General features: G+C 48.4%; 1 protein-coding gene across 13 annotated transcripts in view; it reads right to left on the bottom strand.

Moving 5' to 3' along the window:
* Positions 1 to 18,057, bottom strand: part of RNF130 (ring finger protein 130) — a 684,518-nt gene that overhangs the window by 327,411 nt on the left and 339,050 nt on the right. For all 13 annotated transcript variants that reach the window (XM_078653555.1, XM_078653553.1, XM_078653551.1 and 10 more), the window contains one exon: positions 4,591 to 4,662. In XM_078653555.1, coding sequence (XP_078509681.1) covers positions 4,591 to 4,662 — 72 coding nt within the window. The remainder of the gene's footprint in view (positions 1 to 4,590; positions 4,663 to 18,057) is intronic.

The raw sequence follows: 18,057 nt of genomic DNA on the forward strand, positions 1-18,057 counted from the left end.
CTATCCCGGCAATTAAGTTTTTATTTTTGCTTTTATCCTTATCATTTGGAGCTGGTGAGAGAATACCATCCTTAGAAGGCGTAGAGAGAAAAAGAGGGTGCGGAGGAGTAGGTTGCGGCTTACCAGCATTAGAGTCTGTGCTGCCGGGAACTTTAGGAGCATTTACAACACGCCGGGGGGTCCTCGCAACTACTGCAGGTGAAATTGGTTTAAGCATTTTAAACGCCAGAGCGGACCCTCCTTCCGCACTTTCTCCTGAAGGAACACCTTTCCCAGCTCGGTTCTGTCGCACTGGGTTTTTCCGCGTCATCGGCGCTGCTCTTTTCGTTATTCCGTAAACAAGTGTACAATGCCTTTAAACCTCTCTCCTCTCTCCACTCACCTCTCCTCACCTCCCCTCTCCTCTCCTCTACAGCGAGTCCTTGTATTAGTAAAGTTCGGCAACTCACCACAGCTGCTCCACTCAGCTACTCAGCTCAGCTACTTGGTTGCGTGTATTCGTTTTAACTGCAGCAGTCCCAGAAAGCAGCTCCCAATAAACCGGAGCTATACAGAAAAAGAAACTGACGAGCAGCCTTGCTGAAGCTGAGACCGTGGCCGAATACAAGCTCTCTAACAGCTCCTCCGCTGAATCCTCTACTGCGCCTGTACGTTTCAGCCCCTCTGTGTGTGTGCAGAGAGGCGCAGGAAAGAGATGCAGAGCACCGGCGCAGCCTCTGTCTGTAGCTGTGGAGCAGAGAACAGCGGAGCAGGACACAGCACACTCGGTCGGAAACTCGGCCGGCAACGCAGCAGCAGCACCGCTCGGTTCAGTCGGCTCAGTCCAACCCGACGTTACTTCACGCCACCCGGGGTTACAGCATGCAGAACAGTAAAATTATCAACCATTGATCCCAGGAGTCCTGGTACGTCCTAGTATGTCAGGTTCTTCCTCTATGCTTGTATAGTACTCATAGCACTCAAGTCGTATCTCTCATCGGTGAAAACCGCCAGTATCTCTCGGAGTGCGGAGCTCGGACGAGAACGACCTCTCAGTGGCGGCTACAATCCGCCATCTTGCTTCCCAATTCCCAAAGAGAGTGCTTTCCCCACAGAGGAAGTCAATGAACACTTTATCCTTTAGTCACCAAGCATTGAATCGCCAGATGGTGTTTTTGTCTATGGTTTTGGTTCAGTAGCTTATAGGAGTTCCTCTGTTCCTGCAATAGCCTAGTACAGTATGGGAAGATAAATACCTTATGTGAATCATGCATTAATTTGGCCAGGCTTTTTACTGTCTGCAGGATAAGATCTGTCCCTATAGTTCCAGAAACAGGTGAAGATAGGCCTGCAATGGGATCCGGGGGAATGTGTGAGTGTTCAGTGGGCCTACTCGATCAAGAAAGAGGACGAAATATAGTCGGCCTACAGAAAACTCATATCCAGGTCTCCAGGAAGTGCTCTGGGTATGCGCTCTCCAGACCCTCCCGGACTTCCATGATGCAGACATTGCTACACCTTGAGGGGCCCTCAGCATCCTCCACCCTCACTGCCATCCCCCCTAAGGAGTTTTATTTACTTTGGACGTCCAGTGGAGTTCTTTGAGTCTTCCAGAGCCACAATACAGGTTTCTGCTTCTGTGACGCAGCAACCCCATCTCAGAAGCGCCGAACTGCCAAGCCATGTCTTCAATGTATGACATTGTTCTGCATTCTAATGTCCATCAACTGTTGTTTTTGCATTTGCCACCCCGAGTGGGACGGGTATGCTCAGATGTGAGTCCTGTGCTCTCCACACCACTGGAGTCAAGCTATCCTGGCTGATGACGGCTGATAGCTAGAAACCGGTCCTAGGATGCTTGATTCCGGTCCAGGGAAGACATGGCTTGGCAGTTCGGACTGGACTGTTCCCATGAGGCACAGGGTCAAGGCAGATTTGCATATGGCCATGTCTGAACTGGGTTGGTGTGGTGATCAAAAAAACGATGGATTTAGGCCCAGATCTCTGTACTAGGGTGAATGTATGACATTGTTCTGCATTCTGTCCATCAACTGTTGTTTTTGCATTTGTCACCCCGAGTGGGACGGGTATGCTCAGACATGAGTCCCGTGCTATCCACACCACTGGAGTCAAGCTATCCTGGCTGATGACGGCTGATAGCCAGAAACCGGTCCTAGGATGCTTGATTCCGGTCCAGGGAAGACATGGCTTGGCAGTTCGGGCTGGACTGTTCCCATGAGGCACAGGATCAAGGCTGATTTACATATGACTTAATCAAAAAGGAGGGGGAGGAATAACTGTCCATTCAGTTCCCCTGGTTAAGGTACAAGAAATCAAAAAGGTGGGGGAATGGACACTTGTAACCGCGTTACCTTGGTTAAACTTAAAAAACCCTCCTAAACGCGGTGGTTTAGTTGTTAAGGGCGGTATATCTTTTTCTCCACCCGACACACGCTTTATGGCATAGTCATAGGGTTAATTAAATGTGCAGTATGCCTACCTCAACCTGAGGTAACCTCTGGTCCAGCGCGGTAGTGTCCAGAGATAGTAAGGTGCCCACAAAAAATATTAAGTTTAAAAAGTCCAAGCTAACATCAAATAAGAATTTTAATACAAGTAAGATGTTGCTGGTCAATAAAATGGAAGGGGTATACCGAAGGACCGAGTTACTAGGTCCTATTATACCACTTGGAAAAATCAGTCAACATGTTTCTGCTCTGCCCCAGAGCCAGCACATACTGCGGGCACAATGAAACCTCAAACAATATACAAGTGGTGAACAAAATACCCACAGTAAGCACTGCACAAATAGTGTAAGTACTAACAACCTTTTTTTTTTAAAACGTCCTGACGAATGCTCTACAGACCCGCTTGGGCGAGGAGGAGCAGAATCATGTTGACTGATTTTTCCAAGTGGTATAATAGGACCTAGTAACTCGGTCCTTCGGTATACCCCTTCCATTTTATTGACAAGCAACATCTTACTTGTATTAAAATTCTTATTTGATGTTAGCTTGGCCTTTTTAAACTTAATATTTTTTGTGGGCACCTTACTATCTCTGGACACTACCGCGCTGGACCAGAGGTTACCTCAGGTTGAGGTAGGCATACTGCACATTTAATTAACCCTATGACTATGCCATAACGCGTGTGTCGGGCGGAGAAAAAGATATACCGCCCTTAACAACTAAATCACGGCGTTTAGGAGGGTTTTTTAAGTTTAACCAAGGTAACGCGGTTACAAGTGTCCATTCCCCCCCCTTTTTTGATTTCTTGTGATTTACATATTGCCATGTTTGAATTGGGTTGGTGTGGTGAGCAAAAAAACGATGGATTTAGGCCCAGATCGCTGTACTGGGGTGAATGTATGACATTGTTCTGCATTCTGTCCATCAACTGTTGTTTTTGCTCATAGTAAAATGCTTTACAATGCACTCTTTTGGATCAGACGGATATGAGGTGAAAAATACCACTTACTTGCGTACCGTCCATTCTTCTTTCATCACTAAGGCAAGATTTTACCACTAGTGCTTATAGGCGTTAATGCTAAGGAGCCAGGAGCCCTACCCTCACCTCAGCAATGCCAATTCTGCACAAAAGTGAACACAGTAAAGCTTCAAATGCCCTGATTGTTCAAGTCAGCTCAGTGAGTATATGTGCTGGGATAGAAATAGGATACTGGTCAGTATTCAGGTCTACATTATATGCTATAAAGTCTCGATTGACTCCTGGACAGGTAATCGCACTACTGTGGGTGTCCATGGCACAGGCACATGGTTCAGTAAGCTGGATTAGTGGGTAAAACTAGTGCTTAATTAGTAACAACCTAAGCACAGAGGTTCACAGATTTTCTTAAGAGCCCACAGCAGAAATCATTTAATACAGTGGTTGCCAATTACTAAGCAGAGGCGGGTCAGACACTGAAAACTTGAGCCAGATGCATGGTTATGGCTTGGCTCTAGATCGTCTTGGATCCTCGATCCCAAATCGAGCCGTTTTCACAAGAGGCGATGCGACCTAGTCGCTATGGCTGCCCGACTATGCAACAAGGGGAACCATCGAATCCTGGTCTAGGCGCAGCATCCTGGGAATCCAGGCAAATCTCCTCTCCCTCTGCGAAAAAAGCGTGTAAGGTAGTTTGTGTCTTTTGTGAAGTGCTCTTATGTCCTTGGGCAAGGTTCGCTTTATGTGAAACAGCCAAAAACCAAATGTGAATTCTGCTTCACCCACACTCTAATCTCTTCTTCCTCCAACAATAAAGGAGTCATTCGAAAATATTTTTTCATATTATCTGAGAAACTTTAGATGAATGGAAATCAGTTTTCTGGTTGAGGGGGCCAACATATACACACAGTTTTACATTTCTTTGTGTCTAGAGATTAGGAAATGCAACATGTTGGCGCAATACACTAGTCCTCAATACATGAATCAAACGAATAAAGTGCGTAAACAACAGTTGTAAGTGCCAGATACAGCTGGGCTCAGCCACAAAAACACACCAACATCCCGGCAGAGAACAATGGGCGATGCAGCAGGTGAGATCAGGGCAAAAGGAAGGGAGCTAAAGAACAAACTGCTACATTTGGCTGGCACACTTATCTCCATTCTTACCTTGTCTCCCTTCCTGACTGTTCTTGTAGTCAACTTCCCGATGGCTTTTTTCGCTGCATCTCCCAAGCGGCGCTGCAAACAAACCACAGGAAAAAGGAGATATTAACACGAGGTATCCAACCGATGATTAGGTAGACTTGTTTTATCTGGTGTGAACATTCATTGCTGGTTAAATTATCCTTCTCGAAAACGTCAGAACTGACAATACTTTTACACTCCGTGAGCCTTCTTTACATTTTGTAGGCCTGAAGGCACAACTCTCAGCCTGTTGTGCAATGCTTGCTCGTCATATGTGCCAACTCAACCCAGTGGAAGAACAGTGCCAGCTATCCTGTCAGTGGTTACCAGACTTGTCACGTTATTATTTAATACATTGAGTTAAAAAAAAGTATAACCACAAAAGGGGTGGGCTTGCCCTAGTAAGATGACTAAAGTACTTTCGTCATCCTGCCATCCTTCCCTATCTGCCGCACCCAGCGTTGCTCTCTCTGGCCTTGTGGGACCGATGCAGGCCGTGTTTGGACATACGACCGCTGATGTGGGGCGCCGGCGGCCCGTTAGGTCGGTGGCCGTGTGGAGGCCTGCAGCGGTGCACCCCTGGACCGGAGGCTGCCGCGGGGTGTTTTCCTCGCCTCGGGCTGCTCAGGAGACAGGGTGTCGGTGGGACTGCTCCCTTCACCCTCTCCCTGAAGCAGCTGATTGCATGCGTTGCACGCGGGGCCTGGACCCGTCGGGTGCAGCTGACTAGCGTCTGGCCCGGCCTTCCCACCGCTGGAGAAGTGAGGTGAGGGCAGTCCTTTGGCGGTGACGCATCTGCAGACCTAGTGGCCTCGTGACGGCCCAGTCACAGACCTGAGCATCATGCCCTGGCACCATAACCTGCTCAAAACACCTTTCCTCACCACTGGATAGAGACCTGCGATCTTCTCGGCACTGAGGGCGCGACTGGTGGCCCCATCGGCCACAAGAATCATCCTCCACCCCCCTCCCCCCCCCCGTCTTCAGTGTCTCCCACTGGGGGCAGAAGAGTATCCAGTCTGACATGCATGGTCCCAGGGGCCTGTGCGGGGACCTATCATTGCCTGGCCTGAGGCGGAGGGGCCTCCATCACTGGGGCGGGGTAAGCCTTTTAGGCTGTATGTGGTCAGGGTGGGCTCAAATGCCACCAATAGAGGGCCACAGACCCTGGTTTGTACAACTGGCACCGACTGTTCCCCACTGACTCTACTCACTTCGCTGTTCTAGGCTGACCGAGTTTGTATGACAAATATTCACAACATTTTCAAAATTAGTACGACGCTCAGTTCACCTGCTGTGTTGAAAGTTTAAGGGTGATTCCCCAAGCGGGCGGAGAAAAAGGGGGGAAAAAGGAGGGTCCCAAAACGCTTTTTCCCAATGTTAATTCCCATAGAGATTTTAGACATGGCCACAGCCGAAGCACTGACCAGAATTACACCAAATTTGGCAGGAAGGTTACTCTTGTGTAGAAAGCGACCTCTTTGTGAACTGGTGTAATATTAAGGGAAACACAAATCTGTACATATATAGCGACGTGGATCATCTTTGGATTTGCAAATCCACGCACCAACAGAAATGCTGTTTTTGCCCACAACAGGAGAGGAAAGTTATGGCAACCTTTTTATTCATCGGGTCTCAGTACCCAGTGGGCAAAATACAATTAAAAAGTGATATTAGTGGTCACAGTAGAGGTCCCCTGATCCCATGGGATTAACGGAGCGGTCTGTGAGAGACCCATCATAGAAAAGAAATGATCCAACACCCTTTTTTCTTAACCGCACAAGGAGCCGTGGGGATTCTCCTTGGAACCTCATGGATTTGGGTGGATCCACAGATCCAAACCCCCAATTAAAAAGAATACACTCACAGATCCACACACCTACTCACACACCCATTTGAACACCCACTCACAGACTCTCAAAACCACTCACATCCACCCAGACCCACACAGCTTACACACATCCACTCACTCACTCTCACACCCACTTACACACCCACAACCATTTACACAGCCACCCACCTATACAGCAACTCAAAGACCCACAAAACCACCCACACAGCCACTAACACACACAAACACCCACCCCCACACCCACTCACAGACCCACACAGCCAGGCACACATGCACTTACACACCCACCACACACCCACTTACACACACCCTCAAACACACAGGTTGCAGAGACCTAATAGTTAGGAAATATCATTAAAAAAAACGATAGAAATTTACTGAAAACACCAAAGGTTACAGGAAAGTCCGCAAATAAAATTTAAAAAAAAAAAAATCGCAGAAAAACCAAAGGTTACAGGACGTTAGGAAATAACATTTTAAAAACCTTAGAAATACACCGATAAAAAGGTTACAGGGACCTTAAAGTTAGGTTCAGATTTTACACACAAAAAACCCTAGAAATTCAGCAGTTATAGGTATCTCAAGTAACTTTAATATAAGTAACTATAACTCATGCCCTCGCCATGCAATGCTAATTCACCCACATATTACATCACTCATGACATCTATGACATCATTGATAATATCACTGCAACATTTGCAGTTAAATTATTGATGAGAAAACTGTGCATGGTGGAGGCTTAATTTTAACATAAGCAAAGTCCACAAATTCATGGCTTCATAGGAAAATACTGTATTTGTCGAGCAACTTATGCTGACTTGGATATCTCGTAACTGCTTTATGTTTTGTTCTCCCTTTCACACCATGATAGAGAGTTTGGTGTACAAAGATGGCGTGCTAGTTTATTAGACAATCCGACCAAAACGTGTAGGCTAATGATTTTCTGCACAATGCACTTGTTTGAGAAAATGGCAAAATAAATTAAAAAGCTTCAAAGCTTTTCAAGTTGTACCGCTTGAGCCTGAGAACTGGATGTCTGGATTTTGTCTCGAAAACGAGGAGGAGCTTCCACGAGCCCACCGATCGTATGCAGGAATGTTCTTTATTAGCACAGTAGAAAAGGACGACGCGTTTCAACCGTGGTCGTGTGTGTGTGTGTGTGTGTATATATATATATATATATATATATATATATATATATATTTTGTCATCCTCCGAATTTCAGATGGTGTATTCCATTCAGTGAATTCCTCCGTGCTAAGAGAAACTGTAGCACTGACATCACTTTTGAAAGAAACAAAAAAGAGATGTTCAAAAGATTTCAAGCCAGGGGCTATTCGACCAAAATGCTAAACAAAGGAGAACAGAAGGTAGATAAATTCAAAAGAGAAGACACCTTGTACAAACCTGCCAAAGCAAAACCAATCAAATCAGATTCTCTGATCAGACTCATTACCACCTTCAACTCCCAATCACCTCAACTCTGCCAAATAATTAGAAAAAGGTGGGACATTCTACTACAAGATAAAGTTCTGAAAGAAAAACTAGGTACCCACCCATCCATAACCTATAGGAAAGGGCGATCGATAAAAGATCAGATCGTGAGAAGACACATGGAGAACAAAAAAGTTACTTGGCTGGAGAAAAAAGGGGGATTCCACAAATGTGGCAAATGTAAAGCGTGCACACAGTGAAAATGTGAGGGAGGTCACATTGCAAAGAACTCAAAGAAAATGGTACATCAACAAAAACATACAGTGTAGTACTGAGTTTGTAATATATGTCATCATTTTTCCTTGTGGCAAGTGGTACATAGGCTCCACTACTTTTCCTGTGAAAAAAAGAATACTAGAACATTGGAGGGCCATTACAAATAAGGATTTTTCTTACAGTACGGCCAAACACTTCAGTATACACCATAACAGCGATTGGACTAAGGCATAGTTCTTTGCACTTGACACAATTCTGAAAAATCCCAGAGGGGATAACAGAATCTTGGCGTTGCGTAGATTAGAATCTAAATTCATTCTCCAAGCTGGCTGTCTCGCACCAATGGGGATTAATATCGATGAGGAAATGCATGTACATCTCTGATCTGTAAAGTATTGTAAAGTATTGTATGCCTCTCGCTACCTTGAAGCAATACAGTTTCCTAACTGTTTGCCTTTTTTTAAAGATTATACCTATGTTCCACCACTCCCTCTTTTCCCCCACCCCCTTTTGTTTTCCCTTCACTGTGCAGGACCCTCCTTTTTAATTTTTAAGTGTTAAGATATAATCAGCAAGCTTTCCAAGGTTCGAAATATGCTTACCATTGTTGATGAAGATTTTTACATCATTAGATTGATTTCATCTTTGCCATCAAGAAGGATCTGTACTAATCACTATCTTCTCTGTTTTTTCTCTTATACAGATGTTACGATTTGGAATGAATGAGTCAAGAGATATGAATAACCTTATGAGCACGGAATGAAGTGTCGGTCTTGACCACATTCTCCTTTGATTTTGGGACTACTAAGTATAGATTTAATTTCTTACTGGCCCAGCTTCTATCTCACTCTACTTCAATAGAATGTAACAACTGTTGGATATATAGGGTACTATACCCATGATTATTTCCTATTAAGAACTGTTTTAAATCCTTTTCCTTCTACTCTTTGTCACCTTTATGAACTGTAACAAATATAACCATGAGCATATCTGGGGTACTATACCCACATAAACGGACAAAATGCTGATTTATAATCCTATATCTTTGGGTCAATAGCACTTTTTATGCTTTAACCTGTAACTATACAATGAATGTGACGCTAATCTTTACTTTGAATGCACTGGGACTCCATATGAAAGCAATATGGAGTCTGTCTTCTATGTTTATGTTTGTTTTTCACGCAAAAAAATGGAGGAAATACATTTAAACTTCCGGGACCGGGAGAGTGGTCATGTGACCAAGAGCAGGATTGCTCGAAACGTGTCTGTTGTTTTGCCCTGATTAAAACTTGAATCAACTTACTGGATCGGTGTGGCTCATACTTTGCATCTTGAACTGAAGTGAAGCTTTGTTGTGTGTGTATATATATATATATATATATATATATATATATATATATATTTTCTTTAAATGAGTATGAATTGTGTGAGAACAGAAAAGTACATAATTTCTTATGTATTGTTTCTTTTGTTAAAGCACATTCAAATTTGTAAATACACTGTACGTTAATCAGAAGATAATATGGCAGACACCCTTGGAGGATTGTGTGTGTGTGTGTGTGTGTATGTGTATATATATATATATACACACATACACACACACACACACACACACACACACACACACACACAATCCTCCAAGGGTGTCTGCCATATTATCTTCTGATTAACGTACAGTGTATTTACAAATTTGAATGTGCTTTAACAAAAGAAACAATACATAAGAAATTATGTACTTTTCTGTTCTCACACAATTCATACTCATTTAAAAAAAAATGTAATTTAAGTCTTTGAATCGAAATGGGCATCCTGAATTTCAATCCATCATTTCAATCCCCAAGAACAAATGCGTTTTTCTTCAGTTTATGATTTTAAACCCTCCAGTGGGTATTGAACTTTCCTATTCCTTATTATTAATATGTCCTGGTTTGATCCTGGGATGATTTGTTCCTCCAGTGGATCGAAGTCGTCTGTACTCGTTGGGGCTCATTGATGAAAAATATTCCCTTTTTGTGTGATTTTATCCTTTTTTTCATTTAAATAGTTATTGTTATTTTATTTTTTAACGATATTCATCTCATTTAAATTTATTTTTGGTTTTTATTTGTTTCTTGTTTTCTTTCTTCTTTTGTTGAACAAAGGCCAAGAATGCTGCCCTTAACAAATGTTCTTCAACACACTTCTACACATCGCCCTACAAGGACGGGCGATGTGTAGAAGACACAGCGATTTTAAGTCCCGGTGTTAGTGTTTTAAACCAAAACTGGAAGGGAGAATTTAAAGAGCATTGACAAACAGGAAACTGATTTTAATCCTGGCTCCTAAAAGGGAGTTTTCCTGAACATCCATTAAGGGCAGCACCCATGGCCTATTCCCAGCGGATGAAATATTTTAACAGACTGGTACAGGGCTTATGTTCAGAATTTTGAGGAATATTTTTCCAATGCAGTCTGGGACCTTTTGGCCACTAGAGCCTGGGAGGAATTATTTCCCAGGTACATAATCGCATGTTGATGTTATGATTTTAAAGTGCCGGGACACATTTTTATGTAAAGACTGAAGAAGGTGGTTTTGACGTGCTGATACCACTGAAACGCGTCGCTTCTTGGTCTTGTTGTATATAAATCCGGTGCACCATATTAATTCACCACTAATCCTTTGAAGGCTTCCTGAATAGCGTGCGTCAACAAGCGCTATATAAATACAAACCTTTGTCCTCTATCCTTCTGCTATCATTCCAAATAACTGACTAACCTATCCACCACTTAAAATGTACTTGCATGTTTCACTACACTAATTCAACTCTAATTCTCTATGGGTCCCAGAGTAGCGTGCTACTCGCCGAAAAAGCGCTTCGACGCCTCGTCAGGGGTAGTGAGCGCTATATAAATGCAATTACAAAACAATACAATACATCATTGGAGTTGTTGTAATTTTGAAAACAATCTCATTTTTAATGGATCATTAATGTGGACCTAAAAGTTGCTTTGTATAGTGTAAGAAATATTTTTGTTGCACATTGTGCAATAATTTTTGATGAAATTGTATTTTAATCCTTGAGTTGACAGTGAGAGAATTACCGAGCTGCGAGGGAAACGGCAGCTGACACCATCTGGGCATACTGCTCCAGCGGGCTCCAGTGTGCGGGGGCAAGCGGTGAAATCCCGGACCCTTGCTGCAACCGCCGAGAGGGCTGAACAACAAGACCGAATGTGCCCCGGCGGTCGCAGCTCTCGCCCATCATCCCAGAGCGCCCGGAGGCGCGTTAAAGCAGAGGAGCGCCGAGCGCTCTTTGGGGGCAGTGAGAGAATTACCGAGCCGTGAGGGAAACGGCAGCTGACACCATCTGGGCATACTGCTCCAGCGGGCTCCAGTGTGCGAGGGCAAGCGGCGAAATCCCGGACCCTTGCTGCAACCGCCGAGAGGGCTGAACAACAAGACCCAGGTGCCCTGGCGGTCGCAGCTCTCGCCCGTCATCCCAGAGCGCCCGGAGGCGCGTTAAAGCAGAGGAGCGCCGAGCGCTCTTTGGGGGCAGTGAGAGAATTACCGAGCCGTGAGGGAAAAGGCAGCTGACACCATCTGGGCATACTGCTCCAGCGGGCTCCAGTCTGCGGGGGCAAGCGGCGAAATCCCGGACCCTTGCTGCAACCGCCGAGAGGGCTGAACAACAAGACCCAGGTGCCCCGGCGGTCGCAGCTCTCGCCCGTCATCCCAGAGCGCCCGGAGGCGCGTTAAAGCAGAGGAGCGCCGAACGCTCTTTGGGGGCAGTGAGAGAATTACCGAGCCGTGAGGGAAACGGCAGCTGACACCATCTGGGCATACTGCTCCAGCGGGCTCCAGTGTGCGGGGGCAAGCGGCGAAATCCCGGACCCTTGCTGCAACCGCCGAGAGGGCTGAACAACAAGACCCAGGTGCCCCGGCGGTCGCAGCTCTCGCCCGTCATCCCAGAGCGCCCGGAGGCGCGTTAAAGCAGAGGAGCACCTCTCGCCCCGCGAGTCACGCGCGGGATTCGCCAGGGAGAAGCCCGGGACAAGGGTGGGCCCTCTGTGGCCCTCAGTGGCACGAAGAGGACGGGACGGGGCAACCCCCCTAATGCTATCCCCGTAAGGCATTTCCATCCTAGTTCATGTTTACGATTTGCCTAAGACAGTTGTAGCTGGGGAGTCTTGTGCCACTGATTTTGATTTTGACTTTGTTCTACACTGTAGCTGGGTGCACTTGTATGCTGGCCTATAATTATCTTACACTGCCTATTGAGTGGTAATTCCAACCTTTCATTCCTCTTAGCTTTTGGCTCTGTATGTTTATTGTTTATTACTACTGTTAGCTTATATTGTTTCTGGCCTAGTATACGTTTCCATCATTATGTCTCCAAGGGGCAGTCGCAGCAAGACAGCCGCTGCGGGGGGCGGCCCTATAATTGGCCCCATAGATAATTTTATTACTAAGGCCAATGACGCTATAAACCAAGGTATTTCGCTTTTAGAGCGCAGGGTCTCTCAAGATCTAGCCCATGCTAGACGCTCTTCCCTTGGTCTTATCGCTGCTGCTACCACTCCTGTTCAGGTCTTGCCAAACAATATTAGACCTTTAGTAAACATATGTGCCGAGATTCATACCATCCCAAGTGAGGTAAATCTATCAGCCTCTATTCCTCTGATAGACTCTGACACAGACATTAGTACGGATTTGGAGAAGACCCCAGATTTACTTATTAATCCTACCCCTGAAGAAATACCTGTTTTTTTTTTTTTTTTTTACATTTGTTTTATTGTTGCATCAAAGTAAACAGACGCAGTAAAAATTATCAGCCGACTCGGCCTCAACATTCGGCCATGCGTGCAACATTTTTCGGTGTATATAACTGGTGCAAATATACAATTCCTCGATCAAGCCGTGCTGGTCGCATAGCCATGTCTATTGGTCGGGAGACAGTGAACCCGCACAGTCGAGAGAACAGTGGACGGTAACATGTATGCAAGTCTCGGTCTCAAAGACGTTGGATCGGGGCCTGTACTGTCCATGAGCGGTGCTACCAGAGAACAGGGGGGAACAAAACCGTGGGAGGGAAGCGTGTGGGCGCTAGCAAGGTCAAAGTAGGGGGACACTAGTGACGGGCTTCAGGGGGGGGGACCCAGTGGGTCAATCAGCCTGCGTTCCAGAGGGGCGAGCAGGTAGTCAGGAGCATGTACTGGGGGGGGGGGGGGGGGAGACATCAGGCAGATGCTATCGATCTTCACGGACTGGGAGGGGAGGGGGAGGGGTAGGTGGTTCACTCACAGTCAAGGACTGTCGGAAGCTGTGGAGGAGCATGGCCCATTCCATGGATATGGGAAATTTATGCGCACCCCTGGCTTCTTCCTCTCTGAGAGCATCCTCTTCCGCCGCCGCCCATTTACTGACCGCCCCCGTCCAGGCTGCTATAGGGGGACCCTCCGGGGATCGCCAGCGCATGGTGATGCATCTGTTCACTAACAGGAGCGCTAAGGACACGAAGCGTCTATGCACTGAAACCTGCTTAGGGACATGAAAGATGCCTAGTGCGCTAGACTCCCAGGTGGATAACGTGGTGAGGCCTGTCAGTTCCGACAAGGTGTCATGTACCGCCCGCCAAAAGGAATGGAGGTCGGGGCAGCTCCAAAACATATGGCGAAAATCTGCAGCAGGGGCGCAGCATCTGGGGCATAGGAAGGACGTGGAGGGATAGAATTTCTGTAAGCGCGCTGGGGTGAGGTACGCCCTGTGCAGGATATAGTATTGGATATTCTTAAAGCGGGCATTCCTAGAGACGCGTTTGGGGGCCTCCAGCGCCTTAGTCCACTCAGAGTCGTGCAGCGCGCGGCCTATGTCCTCCTCCCATGTAGTGCGCAAGGTCGTCAGGGGGGCTTGTGAGAGTTCTCGGATGGATTTGTACAACCAGGTGACCAAATGACGTCCCACCCCCATGCGTAGGATAGTGTGTATGACTGGATGCGTGTCTGGCTCGCCCGTACGAAGGTCGAGATGGGGTCGGAATCCATCAATCAGCTGTCGATATCTGAGGAATTGGCCCGGGGGGAGCCCATACTCAGCTGTCAGACGGTCAAGTGTTTTCAGCTGGCCTTCCTCAAAGAGCGACTCCAGGTCCGTGATGCCACAGAGCGTCCATCCGGCGAAGAACGGAGCCGTGAAGTAGGAGTCTTGCCTGGGGCTGCCTATCAGTTGTAAGAGCGGAGAGTACGGAGGTCTAGCGGGGGACATTCGGTGGATCCGCATCATGCACCGGCGCGCTATCGCCACTTGGAGGGGGTATGTGCGCCGTGGCTTGGTGCCCGGGAGTAGTAGACGGGTGAGTTCCGGGGTCGCGATTCTACCGGTCGAGGTGACAGTTTCCTGAGGGTATCGGTCCGCCGTCCAGTACGACAGCCACTGGAGCTGCGCTGCAAGGAAGTATGACTCGAAGGATGGAGCTCCGAGCCCTCCCAGCGTCGTGGGAAGTTGGAGGGTTTGCAGGGCGACGCGGTGTCGGCCCTCGCCCCAGATAAGGGTCCCTAGGAGGGAGTCAACGTCGCGGAAAAAAGATCTAGGCGGCACCACTGGCAAATTCGTGAAGTGGTATAGGAGCCGGGGAAGCATTATCATTTTAGCCAATGTAATCCGACCTATTGGGGCTAGTGGGAGTTTATTCCAGAAGGCAATCGCCGGGCGCAGACTGGCAAGTGCTTTGCAGTGATTCCCCGCGAAGAGGTCCGCTGGGGAATGACACATGCAGACACCAAGGTATCGGGGGGCTTCCGTGGACCACAAGAGTTTATGTGTTCCGAGCTCGACTTCCCGGGGGGGCAGGCTCGGGTGCAAGGGGTAGACCGTGGATTTGTCCCAGTTCACCTGTAGTCCGGAGGCATTCGCGAATTCCTCCAGTGTTGTCCCAATAGTGGTCAGGTCCGTTTCAATGTCTCGGACATATATGAGGAGATCATCCGCGTACATGGAGACACTGTGGGTGCTGTCCGCTAGCGGGATGCCCCATTCCGCGCCCTCTAGGCGTAGTCTTACCGCCAGCGGCTCGACCGCCAGTGCAAATAAAAGAGGCGACAGTATACAAGAGGCGCGTGTATGCTATAAGCGTCGGGCCAACATTAAGGCGTTGCAAGACCGAGAAGAGATAGGGCCAGGTGAGGGTATCAAATGCCTTCTCCAGGTCCATAATGAGACAGGCGGCGCGAGGAAATCTGCCACGCACCTGATCTTGTACATGGAAAACTCGGCGAAGGTTCTGGGAGGTGTTCCTTCCCGGAACAAAGCCGCATTGGTCGGGGTGGACCAGTGGGCGTATGACCTGTGCATAACGATCAGCTAGAATTTTCCCCAGAATTTTACAGTCGGCCGATAGGAGCGTGATGGGGCGGTACGATCCCATGTGGAGTGGATCTCTGTGGGGCTTAGGAAAGGTGACGATCACGGATTCCCGCAGTGACTGGGGCAATCTCCCCAGATGAAGGGACGCCCCGAACACCCGCGATAAATGGGGGACCACTAGGGAAGAGAATGTCGAGTAGTATTCCAGCGGGAAGCCATCCAGTCCTGGCGCTTTATTCCGGGACATGGCACGAATCGCCTGGGTAATGTCAGGGGGTTTGATCTTGGTGTCGAGGGTGCGCCTATCTGCATCTGATATTGTAGGTAGCTTCAGTGGGTTCAAAAAACCATCCACGGAAAATGGGGAACAGTGGGTCGGAGTCCCGTATACTTGTGTATAATATCGCTGGAACGCCAGGAGGATCTCGGCTTGGGAGCGCACCAGCACGCCGTCTGGATTGATAATATCCGTGATCGGCTTGATTACGGTATCTTGCCTTGCCATCCAAGCCAGGAGCGCGCCAGTTTTGTCTCTGTCCTTATGCACCCTAGAGGCATAAGCTCTAAAATTGTACTTTCGGAGGTCAGCGCAGGCCGTCTGATAATCCGCCTTAGCCTTGGCTGTGAGTATGGCGTGTTCCTCTGAGTCGTCAGGCTGCCTAGTGAGTGCGGCCAGAGACCGCTCTGAGGTCTGGAGCATCCGTTCCAGGGTGCGGCGAACCCCGACTACCTGTTTGATGCATTCGCCCCTTGCCACCACTTTAAAAGCGTCCCATTCCACCAGTACTGACGATGCCGTGTCTGTGTTGTGTGTAAAGTAGTCTTGGATGCTGGACTTGTGTGCGTCTCTGAACACCGGGTCCGTGAGGCAGTCTCTAGGGAGGCGCCAGGTGGGGACTGGCGGGCGCGGGGGGCGCCAGTTCAGCCGAATGACGTGGGCATCATGATCCGATAGGATCCGAACCAAGTAATCTGTAGATGCGATCTTAGGGAGGATTGGTGTAGAGCAAAGGAAACGGTCCAGGCGGACCCTGAGGTTATGCGGGATCGAGTGGAAGGAGTAAACGCGGGCCAGTGGGTGTAGGTGTCGCCATGCGTCGGTGAGTGCCCAGTGCGTGGTCCATGCTCTGAAGAGGTCTGCCTGTCGAGGGGCCGGGGAGTGCGTGGGGGGAGGATGTGAGCGATCCAGGGCGGGGTCTAGTGTACAGTTAAAGTCGCCTCCCAACACCCATGGAACCCTAGTGAACTGGGCTAGAACGCCTGTGAGGTGGTCCCAGAATTTGCCCTGATTTGTGTTGGGGGCATATATGCTTCCAAGGAGTATACCCTGGCCATCGAGCACCCCTTCTAAAAGTGCATACCTGCCCTCTCGATCTACCACCCGTCGAAGTTCCCGGAAGGGAGTGCCAGGCCTGACCCAAATTAAAGCGCCGCACGCGAATGCTGAATAGTGTGTGGCACAGAGGATACCTCGCCATTTGACTTGTAAGCGGGCGAGTTCGGTGGCATTAATATGTGTCTCCTGTAGAAACGCTATATTGGCTGACATGCGTCTAATATATGAGTAAACCGAGTAGCGTTTACTGGGTGTGTGTAGGCCTCGTACATTCAGTGTAAGGACATTAACGTCTGTGCATGAGACTGCCATACTTAGGGTGTCGTGAGTGGGAGAGGGAACCCCCTGTAGCCCCCGACGGCCGTCGGTGTGCATGTGACATACGTGTTCCTACGCGCCGAGCTTCCACAGTCATAGGGGAGGAACTAAGGGGAGTAACGATAAACAGAACTGTAGGTGGGAAACAGTCCCAATACTGGGGATATCTCACCGGGGGTGGCATATCCAAACTAGTGTCCCACTTGGGGAGAAATACAACGAATAACTGCGGGGGTGGCAGCGTGTGTCGCTGCTGGGCTTGTGCGCGGGTCAGGCTCTTGTAGGAGAAGCGTCTATCGCACGTTAGCGCTTACAAGCAAATGACAAACAGTCTAGGCTCCTAGACGTCGCGCAGCACAACAGAACACCATGAGAAGGATATAACAGTAGGTAGTCCTTTCCTCAGGAGGAGGTGCCAGATCAGCTGGCCAGGGTAGCGTCCAAGGTGTGAACCGCTACAAGGGGGGAGGAGATCGGTCCGATCCCGGACATTGTTCCATCGCTGTCCCGGTCCTTCTCGGGGGTGAACAGGTGCGGTTGGCCTTCCAGATCTGATGTCGTGGGCGACGTATGTAGGCCGGTCACCGCTTTCAAGGCGTCTCGTCGTTCTTGCATGATTTGTGCTAGGTCGGGTGAGCCCTTGGGGGGTGACTCCTGGTCTCTGGGGCGGCCCGATCGAGCACGGCTCGCACCTCGCCGTCTGGAACGCCGGGAGTCGTTATTGCGTGCCCTCTGGGGTCCAGGATTAGGGATGATTGGGCAGTGAAACTCAGTCCAATCCTGCGCTTCCTCCGCCGTATTGAAGAAGAGAGCTTTCCCTTTGTGCAGCACTTTCAGGCGGGCCGGGAACAGTAGGGAGTACTGAAGGTCGTTGGCGCGAAGGCGTCTCTTGAC

This window comes from Lissotriton helveticus, chromosome 7 (assembly GCF_964261635.1).
Source record: "Lissotriton helveticus chromosome 7, aLisHel1.1, whole genome shotgun sequence".
In the NCBI taxonomy this organism is placed as follows: Eukaryota; Metazoa; Chordata; class Amphibia; order Caudata; family Salamandridae; genus Lissotriton; species Lissotriton helveticus.